The 18,105-nt window shown below is 37.5% G+C and overlaps 1 protein-coding gene across 1 annotated transcript in view; it reads left to right on the forward strand.

The window, feature by feature from the left end:
• Nucleotides 1-18,105, forward strand: part of KYNU (kynureninase) — a 100,680-nt gene that overhangs the window by 13,654 nt on the left and 68,921 nt on the right. The window contains exons 4-5 of the mRNA XM_057550916.1: nt 10,677-10,797; nt 12,663-12,763. Of these exons, the coding sequence (XP_057406899.1) occupies nt 10,677-10,797; nt 12,663-12,763 (222 nt within the window). The remainder of the gene's footprint in view (nt 1-10,676; nt 10,798-12,662; nt 12,764-18,105) is intronic.

Consider the following 18,105-nt stretch of genomic DNA (forward strand, 5'->3'; position numbering starts at 1 on the left):
CTAAAAAATTGTAAACAGACAGAAAATATCCTGAAGAACAAGAATGACTGGTTTAGGTCAAACCTGATTTGACTTTGGAAGAAAGAATAAATGCAATGAATGTTTTCAGAAAGGGAACTCTCCCCAGGCCATGAACATGGAAATATTAAACAAGCTGCCCAATAGACCCCACAAGATGTCGAAGTTGTGTAACAGTCAGACCACTGGCACTGAATGAATAGGAAATAAGTTCTAACCTGGAGCCCATCCATTCTCATGGATTTATTCCAGAAGACTCTAGACTCGGACTCAAGCTATAGGAAGCAGGAGATAATTTTCAGCAATGATCAGTGTGACAGTCAAGGACTGACATGACAATTGACAATTTAAAGATGGGAACCAATGAGTCATGACTGACCCTGAGGTCCAGCAAATAATGGACATCCTAGCCAAGGAGCTTCTCTTGGCACAAATGCAGAACAACTCCAGACACTCAGGGAACACACAAAGAATATATAAAGTATCATGTCATCTACAAATAGTGACAATTTTCTCTCTTCCTTTCTAATTTGATTGTGATTTCTTTCTTTTTCATGTCAGATTGCTGTGGCTAGAATTTTCAATACTATGTTTAATAGAAGTGGTGAGAATGGACATCCTTTTCTTGTTCCTGAATTTAGAGGAAAGGCTTTCAGCTTCTCATTATTGAGTATGAGGTTGGCCATGGGTCTGTCGTAAATGGACTTTACTATGTTGAGATATGGTCCTCTATATCCACTTTGATGAGAGTTTTTATTATGAACGGATGTTGAATTTTGTCAAAAGTTTTTGCTGCGTCTACTGAGATGATCAGGTGATTTTTATCCTTCCTATTGTTAATGTGTTGCATCACACTAATTGATTTGTAAGTGCTGAACCATCCCTGTGACCATGGAATAAATCCAACTTGGTCATGGTATATGATCCTTTTTATATATTGTTGGATTCAGTTTGCTAATATTTTGTTGAGGGCTTTTGCATCTATAGTCACCAAAGATATTGGCCTATAATTTTCTTTCTTTGTAGTGGTTTTGTTTAGTTTTTATATGGGGGTAATTGTGGCCTCATAGAATGAATTTGGGGGTGTTCATTTTTTTGAAACAGTTTGAGAAGGATAGGTATTAGTTCTTCTTTATATGTTTGATAGAATTCCCTTGTGAAGCCATCCGGTCCTGGACTTTTGTTTGCTGGGGGTTTTTGTTTGTTTGTTTTGTTTTTTATTACAAACTCAATTTCACTAATAGTGATTGGTCTCTTCAAGTTGTCTATTTATTCTTGATTCAGTCCTGGCAGGTTGTATGTTTCTAGAAATTAGTCCATTTCTTCTAGGTTGTCCAATTTGTTGGCATATAACTGTTCATACTCTTCTCATGAGTTTTTGTATCTCTGTGGTATTGGTTGTTATATATCCTCTTTAATTTCTTATTTTGTTTATTTGGGTCTTCTCTCTTTTCTTCTTGGTAAGCCTGGCTAAAGGTTTATCAAGTTTGTTTATCTTTTCAAAGAACAAGCTCTAGGTTTCATTGATCTTCTCTTGTTTTTTTTTGATCTGTATTTTATTTATTTCCTCTCTGATCTTTATTATTTCCTTTCTTTTGCTGACTTTGGGCTTTATTCTTCTTTTTCTAATTATTTTAGGTGGTAGTTTAGGTTATTTGAGATTTTTCTTATTTCTTGAAGAAGGCCTGCATCACTATACACTTCCCACTTTAGAACTGCTTTTGCTGCAACCCATAGAAGTTCTCACTCATAATTTTTTTTTTGAATTTTATTTTTTTATACAGCAGGTTCTTATTAGTCATCCATTTTATACCCATCAGTGTATACATGTCAATCCCAATCACCCAATTCATCACTCCACCACCCCCACCCACTGCTGCTTTCCCCCCTTGGTGTCCAAACGTTTGTTCTCTATATCTGTGTCTCTATTTCTGCCCTGCGAACTGGTTCATCTGTACCATTTTTCTAGGTTCCACATATATGTGTTAATTTTACGATATTTGTTTTTCTCTTCCTGATTTACTTCACTCTGTATGACAGTCTCTAGATTCATCCACATCTCTACAAATAACCCAATTTCGTTCCTTTTTATGGCTGAATAATATTCCGTTGCATATATGTACCACATCTTTATCCATTCATCCGTTGATGGGCATTTAGGTTGCTTCCATGACCTGGCTATTATAAATAGTGCAGCAATGAACATTGGGGTGTATGTGTCTTTTTGAATTATGGTTTTCTCTGAGTATATGCCCAGTAGTGGGATTGCTGGGTCATATGGTAGTTCTATTTTTAGTTTTTTAAGAAGCCTCCACACTGTTCTCCATAGTGGCTGTATCAATTTACATTCCCGCCAACAGTGCAAGAGGATTCCCTTTTCTCCACACCCTCTCCAGCATTTGTTGTTTGTAGATTTTCTGATGATGCCCATTCTGACTCGTGTGAGGTGATACCTCATAGTAGTTTTGATTTGCATTTCTCTAATAATTAGTGATGCTGAGCAGCTTTTCATGTACTTCTTGGCCATCTGTATGTCCTCTTTGGAGAAATGTCTATTTAGGTCTTCTGCCCATTTTTGGATTGGGTTGTTTGTTTTTTTAATATTGAGCTGCATGAGCTGCTTGTATATTTTGGAGATTAATCCTCTGTCCATTGATTCGTTTGCAAATATTTTCTCCCATTCTGAGGGTTGTCTTTTCATCTTGTTTGTAGTTTGCTTTGCAAAAGCTTTGAAGTTTCATTAGGTCCCATTTGTTCATTTTTGTTTTTATTTCCATTACTGTAGGAGATGGATCAAAAAAGATCTTGCTATGATTTATGTCAGAGAATGCCGTCCTATGTTTTCCTCTAGGGTTTTATAGTGTCCGGTCTTACATTTAGGTCTCTAATCCATTTTGAGTTTATTTTTGTGTATGGTGTTAGGGAGTGTTCTAATTTCATTCTTTTACATGTTGCTGTCCAGTTTTCCAAGCACCACTTATTGAAGAGACTGTCTTTTCTCCATTGTACATCCTTGCCTCCTTTGTCATAGATTAGTTGACCATATGTGTGTGGGTTTATCTCTGGGTTTTCTATCCTGTTCCATTGATCTATATTTTTGTCTTTGTGGAGTACCATATTGTCTTGATTACTGTAGCTTTGTAGTATAGTCTGAAGTCAGGTAGTCTGATTCCTCCAGCTCCATTGTTTTCCCTCAAGACTGCTTTGGCTACTCGGGGTCTTCTGTGTCTCCATACAAATTTTAAGATTTTTTGTTCTAGTTCTGTAAAAAATGCCATTGGTAATTTGATAGGGATTGCACTGAATCTGTAGATTGCTTTGGGTAGTATAGTCATTTTCACAATATTGATTCTTCCAATCCAAGAACATGGAATATCTCTCCAACTGTTAGTATCATCCTTAATTTCTTTCAACAGTGTCTTATACTTTTCTGCATACAGGTCTTTTGTCTCCTTAGGTAAGTTTATTCCTAGGTATTTTATTCTTTTTGTGGCAATGGTAAATGGGAGTGTTTCCATAATTTCTCTTTCAGATTTTTCATCACTAGTGTATAGGAATGCAAGAGATTTCTGTGCATTAATTTTGTATCCTGCTACTTTACCAAATTCATTGATTAGCTCTAGTAGTTTTCTGGTGGCATCTTTAGGATTCTCTATGTATAGTATCCTGTCATCTGCAAACAGTGACAGTTTTACTTCTTCTTTTCCAATTTGTATTCCTTTTATTTCTTTTTCTTCTCTGATTGCCGTGGCTAGGACTTCCAAAGCTATGTTGAATAACAGTGGTGAGAGTGGACATCCTTGCATCCTTGTCTTGTTCCTGATCTTAGAGGAAATGCTTTCAGTTTTTCACCATTGAGAATGATGTTTGCTGTGGGTGTGTTGTATATGGCCTTTACTATGTTGAGGTAGGTTCCCTCTATACCCACTTTCTGGAGGTTTTTATCATAAATGGGTGTTGAATTTTGTCAAAAGCTTTTTCTGCATCTATTGAGATGATCATACGGATTTTATTCTTCAATTTGTTAATATGGTTTATCACATTGACTGATTTACGTATATTGAAGAATCCTTGCATCCTTGGGATAAATCCCACTTGATCATGGTGTATGATCCTTTTAATGTGTTGTTGGATTCTGTTTGCTAGTATTTTGTTGAGGATTTTTGCATCTATATTCATCAGTGATATTGGTTTTTAATTTCCTTTTTTGTAGTACCTTTGTCTGGTTTTGGTATCAGGGAGATGGTGGCCTCATAGAATAAGTTTGGGAATGTTCCTTCCTCTGCAATTTTTTGAAAGAGTTTGAGGATGGGTGTTAGCTCTTCTCTAAATGTTTGATAAAATTCACCTGTGAAGCCATCTGGTCCTGGGCTTTTGTTTGTTGGAAGATTTTTAATCACAGTTTCAATTTCATTACTTGTGATTGGTCTGTTCATATCTTCTATTTCTTCCTGGTTCATTCTTGGAAGGTTATACCTTTCTAAGAATTTGTCCATTTCTTCCAGGTTGCCCATTTTATTGGCATAGAGCTGCTTGTAGTAATCTCTTATAATCCTTTGGATTTCTGCAGTGTCAGTTGTGATTTCTCCTTTTTCATTTCTAATTTTATTGATTTGAGTCTTCTCCCTCTTTTTCTTGATGAGTCTGGCTAATGGTTTATCAATTTTGTTTATCTTCTCAAAGAACCAGCTTTTAGTTTTATTGATCTTTGCTATTGTTTTCGTTGTTTCTATTTCATTTATTTCCCCTCTGACCTTTATGATTTCTTTCCTTCTGCTAACTTTGGGTTTTGTTTGTTCTTTTTCCTCTAGTTCCTTTAGGTGTAATGTTAGATTGTTTATTTGGGATTTTTCTTGTTTCTTGAGGTAGGCTTGCATAGCTATAAACTTCCCTCTTAGAACTGCTTTGGCTGCATCTCACAGGTTTTGGATCCTCGTGTTTTCATTGTCATTTGTCTCTAGGTATTTTTTGATTTCCTCTTTGATTTCTTCAGTGATCTCTTGGTTATTTAGTAACGTATTGTTTAGCCTACATGTGTTTGTGTTTTTTACGTTTTTTTCCCTGTAATTAATTTCTAATCTCATAGCATTGTGGTCAGTAAAGATGCTTGATATGATTTCAATTTTCTTAAATTTACTGTGGCTTGATTTGTGACCCAAGAGGTGATCTATCCTGGAGAATGTTCCGTGCACACTTGAGAAGAAAGTGTATCTGCTGTTTTTGGATGGAATGTCCTATAAATATCAGTTAAATGTATCTGGTCTATTGTGTCATTTAAAGCTTGTGTTTCCTTATTAATTTTCTGTTTGGATGATCTGTCCATTGGTGAAAGTGAGGTGTTAAATTCCCCCCCCCCCGTTATTGTGTTACTGTAGATTTCCTCTTTTATAGCTGTTAGCAGTTGCCTTATGTATTGAGGTGCTCCTATGTTGGGTGCATATATATTTATAATTGTTATATCTTCTTCTTGGACTGATCCCTTGATCATTATGTATTGTCCTTCCTTGTCTCTTGTAACATTCTTTATTTTAAACTCTATTTTTCTGATATGAGTATTGTTACTCCAGCTTTCTTTTGATTTCCATTTGCATGTAGTATATTTTTCCATCCCCTCACTTTCAGTCTGAATGTGTCCCTAGGTCTGAAGTGGGTCTCTTGTAGACAGCATATATATGGGTCTTGTTTCTGTATCCATTCAGCAAGCCTGTGTCTTTTGGTTGGAACATTTAATCCATTCACGTTTAAGGTAGTTATCGATAGGTATGTTCTTATTACCATTTTCTTAATTGTTTTGGGTTTGTTTTTGTAGGTCCTTTTCTTCTCTTGTGTTTCCCACTTAGAGAAGTTCCTTTAGCATTTGTTGTAGAGCTGGTTTGGTGGTGCTGAATTTTCTTAGCTTTTGATTGTCTGTAAAGCTTTTGATTTCTCCATCGAATTTGAATGAGATCCTTGCCGGGTAGAGTAATCTTGGTTGTAGGTTCTTTCCTTTCATCACTTTAAGTATATCATGCCACTCCCTTCTGGCTTGTAGACTTTCTGCTGAGAAATCAGCTGTCAACCTTATGGGAGGTCCCTTGTATGTTATTTGTCGTTTTTCCCTTGCTGCTTTCAATAATTTTTCTTTGTCTTTAATTTTTGCCAAGTTGATTACTATGTGTCTTGGCATGTTTCTCCTTGGGTTTATCCTGTATGGGACTCTCTGTGTTTCCCAGACTTGGATGGCTATTTCCTTTCCCATTTTAGGGAAGTTTTCGTCTATAATCTCTTCAAATATTTTCTCGGGTCCTTTCTCTCTCTCTTCTCCTTCTGGGACCCCTATAATGTGAATGTTGTTGCGTTTAATGTTGTCCCAGACGTCTCTTAGGCTGTCTTCATTTCTTCTCATTCTTTATTTTTGGTCTGTTCCGCAGCAGTGAATTCCACCGTTCTGTCTTCCAGGTCACTTATCTGTTCTTCTGCCTCTGTTATTCTGCTATTGATTCCTTCTAGTGTAGTTTTCATTTAAGTTATTGTGTTGTTCATCTCTGTTTGTTTGTTCTTTAATTTTTCTAGGTCTTTCTTAAACATTTCTTGCATCTTCTGGATCTTTGCCTCCATTCTTTTTCCGAGGTCCTGGATCATCTTCACTCTCGTTATTCTGAATTCTTTTTCTGGACGGTTGCCTATCTCCACTTCATTTAGTTTTTTTTCTGCGGTTTTATCTTGTTCCTTCATCTGGTACATAGCCCTCTGCCTTTTCATCTTGTCTATCTTTCTGTGAATGTGGTTTTTGTTCCACAGGCTGCAGGATTGTAGTCCTTCTTGATTCTGCTCTCTGCCCTCTGGTGGATGAAGCTATCTAAGAGGCTTGTGCAAGTTTCTTGATGGGAGGGACTGATGGTGGGTAGAGCTGGTTGTTGCTTTGGTGGGCAGAGCTCAGTAAAACTTTAATCCACTTGTCTGCTGATGGGTGGGGCTGAGTTCCCTCCCTGTTGGTTGTTTGGCCTGAGGCGACCCAACACTGGAGCCTACCCAGGCTCTTTGGTGGGGCTAATGGAAGACTCTGGGAGGGCTCACACCAAGGATTACTTTCCAGACCTTCTGCTGCCAGTGTCCTTGTCCTCATGGCAACACACAGCCACCCCTTGCCTCTGCAGGGGACCCTCCAACACTAGCAGGTAGGTCTAGTTCAGTCTCCTATGTGGTCACTGCTCCTTTCCCTGGGTCCCAATGAGCACACTTTGTGTGTGCCCTCCAAGAGTGGAGTCTCTGTTTCCCCCAGTCCTGTCAAAGTCCTGCAATCAAATTCCACCAGCCTTCAAAGTCTGATTCTCTAGGAATTCCTCCTTCTGTTGTCAGACCCCCAGATTGGGAAGCCTGACGTGGGGCTCAGAACCTTCACTCCAGTGGGTGGACTTCTGTGGTATAAGTGTTCTCCAGTTTGTGAGTCACCCACCCAGCAGTTACGGGATTTGATTTTATCGTGATTGTGCCCCTCCTACTGTCTCATTTTGGCTTCTCCTTTGTCTTTGGATGTGGGATATCTTTTTTGGTGAGTTCCCATGTCTTCTTGTTGATGACTGTTCAGCAGTTAGTTGTGATTCTGGTGTTCTTGTAAGAGGGAGTGATAGCACGTCCTTCTACTCTGCCATCTTGAACCAATCCCCATAATTTGTTCAAATACATTTTTGATCCCCTTCTCTCTCTGTCTTCTAAAATCCCTATAATGTGAATATTGGAATGCTTAATGTTATCCTAGATATCTCTTAAATTGCTTTCACATTTTAAAAAATTTACTTTTCTTTCTGCTGTTCTGACTGGGTGATTTCCATTAGTGTATCTTTCAGATCACTTTTGCATTCTTCTGTATCACTTAGTCTGTTATTCATTCCTTCTAATGTGTTTATTTTAGCTACTGAATTATTTATTTTTGATTGGGTCTTTTTTATATTTTCTAGTTCAGTGTTAAAATATCAGTGTTTAGGGCTTCCCTGGTGGCGCAGTGGTTGAGAATCTGCCTGCCAATGCAGGTGACACGGGTTCGAGCCCTGGTCTGGGGGGATCCCACATGCCGCGGAGCAACTAGGCCCGTGAGCCACAATTACTGAGCCTGCGCGTCTGGAGCCTGTGCTCTGCAACAAGAGAGGCCGCGATAGTGAAAGGCCCGCGCACTGCGATGAAGAGTGGCCCCCACTCGCCGCAACTAGAGAAAGCCCTCGCACAGAAACGAAGACCGAACACAGCCATAAATAAAAAAAAAAAAAAAAAATCAGTGTTTAGATCAATTATTTTTTTCTAATTCAGTTAACATTTTTATTATCAATGTTTTGAATTCTTTGGTAAATTGTTTATTTATGTTTTATTACTTTTTTCAATGGCTTTCTCTTGTTCTTTCAATTGTGGGTAGTTCTTCTGACTTTCCAGTTCACTTAACTTTGCCTCTATGAATTTACATGAAACAGTTACCTATTGTGGTCTTGAAGGGATGTTCTTAGGTGGGAGCATCCCTATGCAGACTGTGTGTGCCCAATGCTTTTGGTGGGAGAACTGGATTTGATATGGATACTAGTCACATCTTCTCCCAGGGTGTGCTCGAAGCTTATGATGTGAGCATCTTATGACTTGATTAGGTGAAGGTCAGAAAGTTCTTCCTACACTAGCCATTTCTCATATTCCTTCAGCTTAAAACATCCAGTATGCCAAGGTACCATATTTTTTTTAAATACTTTAAAAAAATATATAGTTTATTTATTTTTGGCTGCATTGGGTCTTCGTTGCTGTGCGCAGTCTTTCTCTAGTTGCATTGAGCAGGGGCTACTCTTCATTGTGGTGCGCAGGCTTCTCATTGCGGTGGCTTCTCTTGTTGCAGAGCATGGGCTCTAGGTGCACGGGCCTCAGTAGTTGTGGCACACAGGCTCACTAGTTGTGGCTCGTGGGCTCTAGAGCACAGGCTCAGTAGTTGTGGCACATGGGCTTAATTACTCTGCGGCATGTGGGATCTTCCTGGACCAGGGTCCGTGCCCCCTGCATTGGCAGGCAGATTCTTAACCACTGTGCCACCAGGGAAGTCCAAGGCGCCATATTTTGAGGTAGCATGTCCTGAACCCCATGACTGCCAAGAGTACCAACTTTTAATATGAAATTTTCTTACCATTCTTCAGAGAAGAGAAGCCTAGGCCCCCACAGCTTAAAGTCCTGTTTGTCTTTCATGTTGTAAAGATCTGATGGCATTAGGTTGGAGAGTGGTGTGTTATCTCTTCATTCTTGTGGGTAATTACCAAAGCACTTTCTTCATACTCTATTCTACCTCTTTGCATAATGCCAACTGAATGCTCACATGGTGCCATTTGATGTGCTTTGAGACCAAAAAAACCCAAAAAAACAAAACAAAACTCAACCAAGTAAAAGGAAAATAGTTGAAGATGGGGAACCACACTTTGGGGAGGCATGAGATGAGATAATTCAGTTTACAATTCTGCTTTTTTTTCACACCAAACACCTTTTAAAAATGACTTTCTAAGTAAAAGTAACCCAATACTTATTTATCTGTAAAAGTGTCACCAATGAAAGAACAGACAAAAAAAAAATGGGAGCAGAGATCTGGGTGGTTGCCTCCTCTTCCTGGGTTGTTGATAGGGCTGACAAACACAGAACATGTTTAGTCTTAAAACTACTTATTTGAATGCTTAATTGAAATTTGAGCCATGGTACACCAATTAAAACCTCTGGATTCTAAGTAAAATCCTTCAATATTTGTTCTCTAGATCGACAAAGAACTGTTAATTAATCCAATTTAAATGTGTGAACAGTATTTACACCTCTTTGATTGGGTCTGACTTAAGAAATGCCAATGAAAAAGTGACACAGGATCTATAAAAGTAGGTTGAATTAGATGGTATGCTTTTAAAAAGCCTGCAAAGATTTAAGTAGTCTAAATAAAGACAAGTATACTACCAAATGATTCAAATTTCAGTAAGAAGCTGAATCTTTCTTCCCATAGAATTAAGATAAAACTTAGTAGAACACAATTATAAACCTGTGCATTTCTAGAAAATACTTTAAGCATATAGATTGGTTTGCTAATGAAATTGCATTTATTGCAATCAAGGAAGAATTATAAAACAAATCACTAAAGTTCTGATTTATTTGAATAAAAAGTAGATATAGAGAACAATCTTTACCTACATAGGTATTAATATTATATGCATACAAAGAGAACAAAAACCTATAAATTCAATATCTCTACTTCAGATATATAAATAATCATTTAGATTTTTTTAATTTGCCTGATCTATAACACCAGGATTATTACTTGTGTAAATTCTTGTAACCTTCTGCTATGACTAGATAGGTTGATATAAGTTTTGTAAAAATTCTGGTTTTAACTCTTTTCTATTGGCTATTTATGATTGGGAGTAGCTGTTAATCTAGATTTCCTCGTGGAGCATAATAAATATGACTGATCAACAAAAGCATCTATCTGTTTAAACTGTATTTTAAAATATAAATGTAAAAGATTATTTTTCAGAGAACCTGATGTTATCCTTGGGAGGAATTGTAAGATATGTATCATTTTTCTTGGAGTTAATTACATTCATTGTTTGTAGTGGATTAACAATGCCAAATGGAAGAATGTTAATTAGTTGAAGAAGCATTTTTTTCCTTTTCTTCTATTTCAGTTGATTTATCTTTAGTGAATAAGGATGAAGAAGCCATCTATTTCTTGGGAAATTCTCTTGGGCTTCAACCAAAAACGGTTAAAACATATCTGGAAGAAGAACTAGATAAGTGGGCCAAAATGTAAGTATTATTTCAAAAGCTATCAATCATTCAACATCTCATATAAGAATTTTAAAAGTCACGCCAGGTTGTCTAATATTTGGAAAGGTGTATAGTAGAATCTTAGAATTTTAGAGCAGAGGGAACCTGAGGGATTGTGTCATTCAGTACTGGATGAAGTAACTGAGGATCAGTAAATAAGGTATTCTGGCAAGTTAGTGGCAGAATCAATAGTAAAACTTTTGAAATATTTAAAAATTTAAGTTCCTCCCTTGAATTGACACACCTACATCATATGCAATTATTTTATTTTATTTTCTAAATGGTTAACAAGGCAGTTAATATTTAGGATTCAATTTAGTGTTTTCATGATTAATTCTTGGCTAAACTCTACCACACTAATTTTTATAAATAAGAAAATAAGAATTGTTGAGGTGGGGACAGGAGGTTGAGTGGAACAGAAGGTGCTTCCCTCCCCAAACTGAACATGTTTATTGAGAAGATGCTCCATTTGGGCTTAGCTAACCATGCAGGAATCTTAAATTAGGATTCATTTTTTTCTCCTTCTTTTATGTTCTGCTTTTACTCTTCTGCTTATGAAACCCTTCATACTCTCTGCTTACCTCAGTGCTTACCCTCTTTAATATCAACCTTCTCAACCACTGATTAGCCCTCCCTGAATGTCTATTGCATTAATAATCAGTGCTCTACAATAGGCAGTTTAGAGGTATCTACTTTCATTAATTTCATATTCTTAGCTATATTGTAAATCCCTTAAGGAAAATAACCTAATCTTATGTACTTCTTATCCTTCCCCAGTGATTACTGATAAAGCTGAAACTGAAAATATTTTAAAATATTTTTAACTATTTAAACATTTTATATTTAAAATATTAAAAATAGTATAACTATTTTAAAAATATTTTTTGACTCAGAATCTGAAAAATAGATATGAAGGGAAAGCTAAACCTGAAGGACAGCAAAAAAAAAAAAAATTCAGGAAGATGAAACCAAACCAGATAAGAATTCTGAGCAAGATATTTGGTTCTTATAGAAACTCAGAATGTCTTTTCCAGCTTTCTATATTCTTCAGGCCAGTGGTCTTTTACATTGGGACCAAAACCTCTTCTATAAAGTTTAGTTTACACTGACTATGCCAATGATTACTACCATGGCTATTAGATAACACTGCAAAGTTTCTTAATTTAAGTGGTTAAGAATGTAAGTTCACAACTCAATGCAAGAATAATAGAGTTTTATATAGTTTATTAGACCTATTATAACTTTATCTGCATAACATTTATGCATGAATTGAAAAATAAATATCACCACACTTGGAAGCATTTTGCACTGGCAGGCTTTAGTATTTAAAAAATGAGGGTCATAGTTAATAAAAATGGTTAATATTCATTTTTGGCCTTAACGTAAAAGATAGCAAAGAATTAGATTGAATTTGAACTTTGGAGAGTGTCCTTGACTCTTGGATATTCATTCAGCAAGACTGTACATTTTTATCCATCAGGTATTTTAAAAAGATGCCACTCTTCAATCCTATTCATATTCTTATGATTATCCTACTTTATTAAAAGACTGGTTGATTATTCTCAAGACTTGTATTCCAGTTATGTTCCAGGAAAACGCCTCTCTGTCATAATGCCCTTCTATTGTTGTTACCTTCCAATTTTATATTTTACCTTGTGACAACAGAAAATTACATAATCTTAAACCCTCCTACCTATTTTTCATCAGACAGACAATTTAGCAAGGAGGTGCACTGTAATACTTCAAGCAATGTAAACTAAATTTTAAAAAGACTTCTTCTGAGAAAAAGATTAGAGGCTAGTTTGTTTTATTTAGTTTTTTTGCTGTAAACTGTGGTGGCCCAGTCATCATCATAGCCCTGCCAGCCCGATGTCAGTGGTGTTTGAGGTGCATGATCGCAATCCTGTTTTCCCCTATCCCACCCTTGATCTTTCATCTCAAATGGGTTTGTTCATTACTTTTTGCTCCTAAATATTTAGCTTAAAATTCCACTCTGGCCTTTTCCAGCTAAGGTTGTATTGGGAGGAAAACTTTTCCTCTACCAACTTACATTCTAGTGGCTGGGGGCCTGAGAATTAATTGACAACAGACAGATTAGCAGGAGAAAAGTTTATTTCACATGTGTGCAGAAGCACTCTACAAACAGTGATTCACTGATCAGCCAGAGTAAAGGTTTAAAACCAACTTAACAAAAGGGGCGAGTTTTAGGGCTTCAGTAGGAAAGTATGGAAGGTTCTGTTGGGCTTTTCCATCCTGATGATAATGGGCAGTATCTTTCCAGGCTGGAAGCCCCCCAAGAGGAAGATGGAGGGAAAGTAAATTTGTAACTCTTAGTGCTAAGCGTCATTTTTCTCTGACGGTGGGTGGGTCAATGGCAATGGCATTTTCAGGAGGCCTTCCTTAAGTCTAGATAATGTTTCTTTCTTAGGCTGCTGTTTGTCCACATGCTTTTAGTTTAAAGTAATCTTCATGCCACTCTGGTGGCCTGTTGGTTCCTTCACTTCCCTTTCTGGCTATTGCTTTTGTTTTTGTACTAAATCTCCCCTGCATATATTTGATTTGCCTCTAGATCCAGGGCCTCCCATTACTGTGGTGAGTTTTATCTGATTATCTGTTCCTCTTCATCTCCTCCAACCTCACTTCTGCCCTACTTCTTAGCTGATACCCAAGCCAGGCCAGTGCCTCCCCCTCTTCTAGACCAGTGAGAGATTTTGAGAAGCACTGAGTCAAAGAGAGCTACACAGTCACTAAATACTCTAATGCACATTGAAATTAGTTGCTTAACGGAAAAAAAATAATATTAAAAATTTATAATCTTAACAGTATCATAGAAATTTGAGTGCTCTAAGCAAGATATTACTCTGGGATATTGATATCAAGTCTCTGGCCATCCATGACCTGGCACACGGGCTTAATTGCTCCATGGCATATGGGATCTTCCCAGACCAGGGCTTGAACCCATGTCCCCTGCATTGGCAGGCGATTCTCAATGTAGGACATGCCATTTGGCTCATGGTTTTCATCTTCTATGTCATCATCTTTTATGGCCTGTTGTAGACATACTACCTACTTATCTACAAAATAAACCATCACTGGTCATAATGCCATCCAATCTTATAATTCATATGGCTACCATATTTGATTATTTATACTAAAGAAAAGTCAAGGATACAGGCACACTTAGAAATATATTAGGACCCAAATGATTTCTTCTAAAACTTCAAGTTACTTAAGGCAAAACTATGAAAATAAAATACTTACCTCTGTGTTTTTTATAAATGATTATCATTATTTTCCAAAGTCATTTTCAACTGTATGTGATTTCTAAAGTAGGTTAATAGGGGCTTCCCTGGTGGCGCAGTGGTTGAGAGTCTGCCTGCTAGTGCAGGGGACACGGGTTCGAGCCCTGGTCTGGGAGGATCCCACATGCCGCGGGGCAACTGGGCCCGTGAGCCACAATTACTGAGCCTGCGCATCTGGAGCCTGTGCTCCGCAACAAGAGAGGCCGCGATAGTGAGAGGCCCGCGCGCCGTGATGAAGAGTGGCCCCCGCTTGCCACAACTAGAGAAAGCCCTCCCACAGAAACGAAGACCCAACACAGCCAAAAATAAATAAAATAAATAAATTAAAGTAGGTTAATAACACTTTACTTTGGAGAATATATTATTTTTTTGGTGAAATGATAATATTTAGATAATTTTAATATTCTGAAATAGAAAACTTTTAGGGTAATTTCACTCTTTGATATATAATAATTAGTTATCAGCAAGAAGCTACCATAAACAATAAGAAGCAACAATATCATATGCTTGTTCATTGTGGGTCTGCTAGGATGGATAGGCAATAAACTTAAATAATTTTTGAGAACATTTTAAATTATATATTTTACCAATGGCCCAGATTATTTAAAGGAGAATAACATGGGTTAACATTCATAGTGGTAAAGTTCGGCTAGAAGGGAAAGATACGTCAGTCCTAAAGAGCACATTGTAAGTTGAGAAATGTATACTGTGTCCCTAAGATATAATCACTATATCTTAGGTCTTCTGGGTTGTCTTATCTGCTAGATAAATACATTTCGTTCTTTTTCATAGGAGCAAAAACTTGCCACATTTGTGTTTTTATAGGGATTCTTCTAAGAACTGAGACATACTAGGTAGAATTATTTAAAGAGAAAAATAGCCCACTGAATTACATATTAGGAACAAAAGGCCTGGTTTGCAGACAGTGACTTAACTTACGTGGCAATGTGTGTGCAGAAAAGGTACTGGTAAAGCACATGGGAGAGGTCTGCTCCTGTAGACCTGCAGTGGTTCAATTTATGGGTTTCTTTCTTTAAAAAAAAAAAAAAAGTGTATTGTAAGGGAGGAAAGACTGTTCCCCTACTCTCCTAGATCCATTAGCTGGGTCTATGAAATAAACACAACAGGCAGATTAACAAGAGAAAAGGCATAAAAGTACATTTTTAACATTACGTGCATGAGGGCATCACAGGAAAAAAAAAAAAAAGTGAATATCCAAAAAAGCAATGAGATTTGAGAGCTTACGTATTGTCTTAATAGGGACAGAGGAGGGGTATATAGGCTACTCTGGGGAAAGTAAACGATTTTTAGGAAGGATGAATGGAACTTTAGAAGAATAGATGGGAAGTGTGATAGCTTGTGACAAAGTTTTTCTGGCTGTGGTGCTGACTTCTAGTCTCCTCTCTTGTGACAAGAGTAAATCTTCTCTGGTTGATGAAACTCCTGTGGAGGGAATTTATGACAACTGAGTCCTTTTTGGAGGATATGTCTTCAGGCAGATAAGGGGAGTTCAGAGATATCCTCCCCATGCATTTGCTGTTTTTCAAGTGCATTCCTTTTTATTAATTAATTAATTTTATTTATTTGTTTTTGGCTGTGTTGGGTCTTTGTTGCTGCGCACGGGCTTTCTCTGGTTGCGGTGAGAGCAGGCTGCTCTTCGTTGCAGTGCGCGAGCTTCTTATTGTGGCAACTTCTCTTGTTGTGGAGCACGGGCTCTAGGCACGCGGGCTTCAGTAGTTGCAGCATCCGAGCTCAACAGTTGTGGCTCGTGGGCTCTAGAGCACAGGCTCAGTAGTTGTGGCACACGGGCTTAATTGCTCCATGGCATATGGGATCTTCCCAGACCAGGGCTTGAACCCATGTCCCCTGCATTGGCAGGCGATTCTCAACCACTGAGCCACCAGGGAAGCCCTCAAGTGCATTCTTTGTGCTTTGTGCAAAATAATCCTTATGCCAAAGAGGCCAGTTTTAGTGTGGCATATTCTGCCACCCTTCAGTATGAATAAGAAAATACGTGGTATGACATGTGACAGAGCTTTTCCTGATATCTCTGTTGGCTAATCAACAATTGCGTCACAGAAAAAAAGTTGTGATATGATTAAGGAAGACTGTGAAGTCTTATTTATTCGCTTATTGTGGGGAGTTTTTAAAAGCAGGGCCACTTTTCATTTTGTAGGATGGTTAAAGCATAGTCGTATTTCAAAGAGGATCCACATTTCTATTAACGTCCTAATTAGATTTTATATTCTGAAATTTAATTTTCTGAGCAAATACTGCTCTGTAGACTTCTCTGAGAACAGCCCACTCAGGCAATGATTGATGCTATGGTAGTGAGTGAATGCTTTCCTATGCTCTCTTTTCCTTTCCAGCATTTGTAAAAGAACACTGCAGCTACACTGCAACTATTTTAAGCAGTTTTGAATGAGAACAACATCATCTTTCTCTTAACTTGAATATGTACATTTATGACTGCAGTGTGATCCACATCAGCTCTTTCTAATGACAGGCCACTTTACTTTGAGTTTATTTGGGTAAAACTTTCTAAATACATTTCACTATCTCAGGCTAGGAGACTGACGAAATGAAGAAGCTGACTCTGTGTGTGATATTTTAAAGGGAGGAAGATGACAAAAGCATTGCAAGAAGAAAGTATCCTTAAAGATTATTATCATGGTGTCTACCAGAGTGAGAAGTAGGTGGCATCATATTCTGAGATATAAATTCTCGGAGGCAGAACAGAATTTTACTACCTAAAGGTAATAAGATGTATTGTGCTATCAGCAAGGCCATGGAGCTCTATATGATTAAAATAAAAAAGTATCCAAGTATCTGCCTTTAAATACTATTTAATGATAATGATTTTTGTCTTTAGTATTTATACTGGAAGTCAAGAAAGAGGCAAGCTGCAGGCTATCTAATAATAATATGAATAATATGCAATAACAGTTGCCCTTCTTTTCCTCCTTAGTTCTTATAGTCTATGTTTATTCTCAAAGAAAGTCTTCTTCCTTTGTCTCAGTTTATATGGTAATTGAAATATTAGTTTAAAAGTTGTGTTTTACACCTCATGATGGTGAAGTGAGTTTTAACATTGGATTTTCATTAGGAAAGAAGACTCAGAAAAGGGGTACCATGTACCAATCTCTTTCACATGTTATTTGTTTTTCATAGCAATCCTTTAAGTTACATATTGTAACCCATTTACTTTTATAAAAGTAGAAAATTAGGCCCTATAAACCTCTAATAAATGTAGCCTCAGGCCCAGTATTGCCCTGGACCTGTCTCATCCCAGGTGATGGAGCCAATTGCTAAATATTCAAGATTTTTGTTGATACCAAATTGGCCACGTGAATGGGGGTAGTCATACCACAAAAAACAGCAAGGGCTAAAAAACAGGGCTCCTCCCTTCCAGTTCCCCACTGCTCCGTGGAGGAGAAAAAATATTTTCCTTTACCCTACTGAGTTTTTACCTGAGAGCTTGTAATAAAAGACTAACAAGATAAGAACAAACAGAAGTGTATTAACATGAATACCTCATGTATACATAGGAAATACCCAGGGAAAAATGAGTAACTCCCAAAAGTGGCTTAGAATTCAAGCTTAAATCCCATGTTAATAGGGTAAGAGGAGGAGAGATGAAGGCCTCTTAGAGGAGAGTAAAGGATTTCTATGAAGGATGGTCCTTGAAGAATAGATAAGAGGCATAGTCTGTGACAAAGTTTGTCTGGGGTGTCACTGACTTCTAATCTCTTCTGTGCTAAGAATCAATTTTCCCTGGTTGATGAAACTCCTGAGGAGGGGATTTATGACAACTGAATTCCTTTTGAAGGATCTGTCTTTAGGCAGATAGGGAAGTTCAGAGAAAGCTTCTCCATGCATTTTCTGTTTTTCAAGTGCCTACAGCTCAAGATGATCAATATACCACCATGCTACATTTTAGTGTGGTGTGTTCTGCTACCCTTCACCTCTGAGAGAAGGTTTACAG

Source organism: Balaenoptera acutorostrata, chromosome 8 (assembly GCF_949987535.1).
Source record: "Balaenoptera acutorostrata chromosome 8, mBalAcu1.1, whole genome shotgun sequence".
NCBI classification, from domain to species: domain Eukaryota; kingdom Metazoa; phylum Chordata; class Mammalia; order Artiodactyla; family Balaenopteridae; genus Balaenoptera; species Balaenoptera acutorostrata.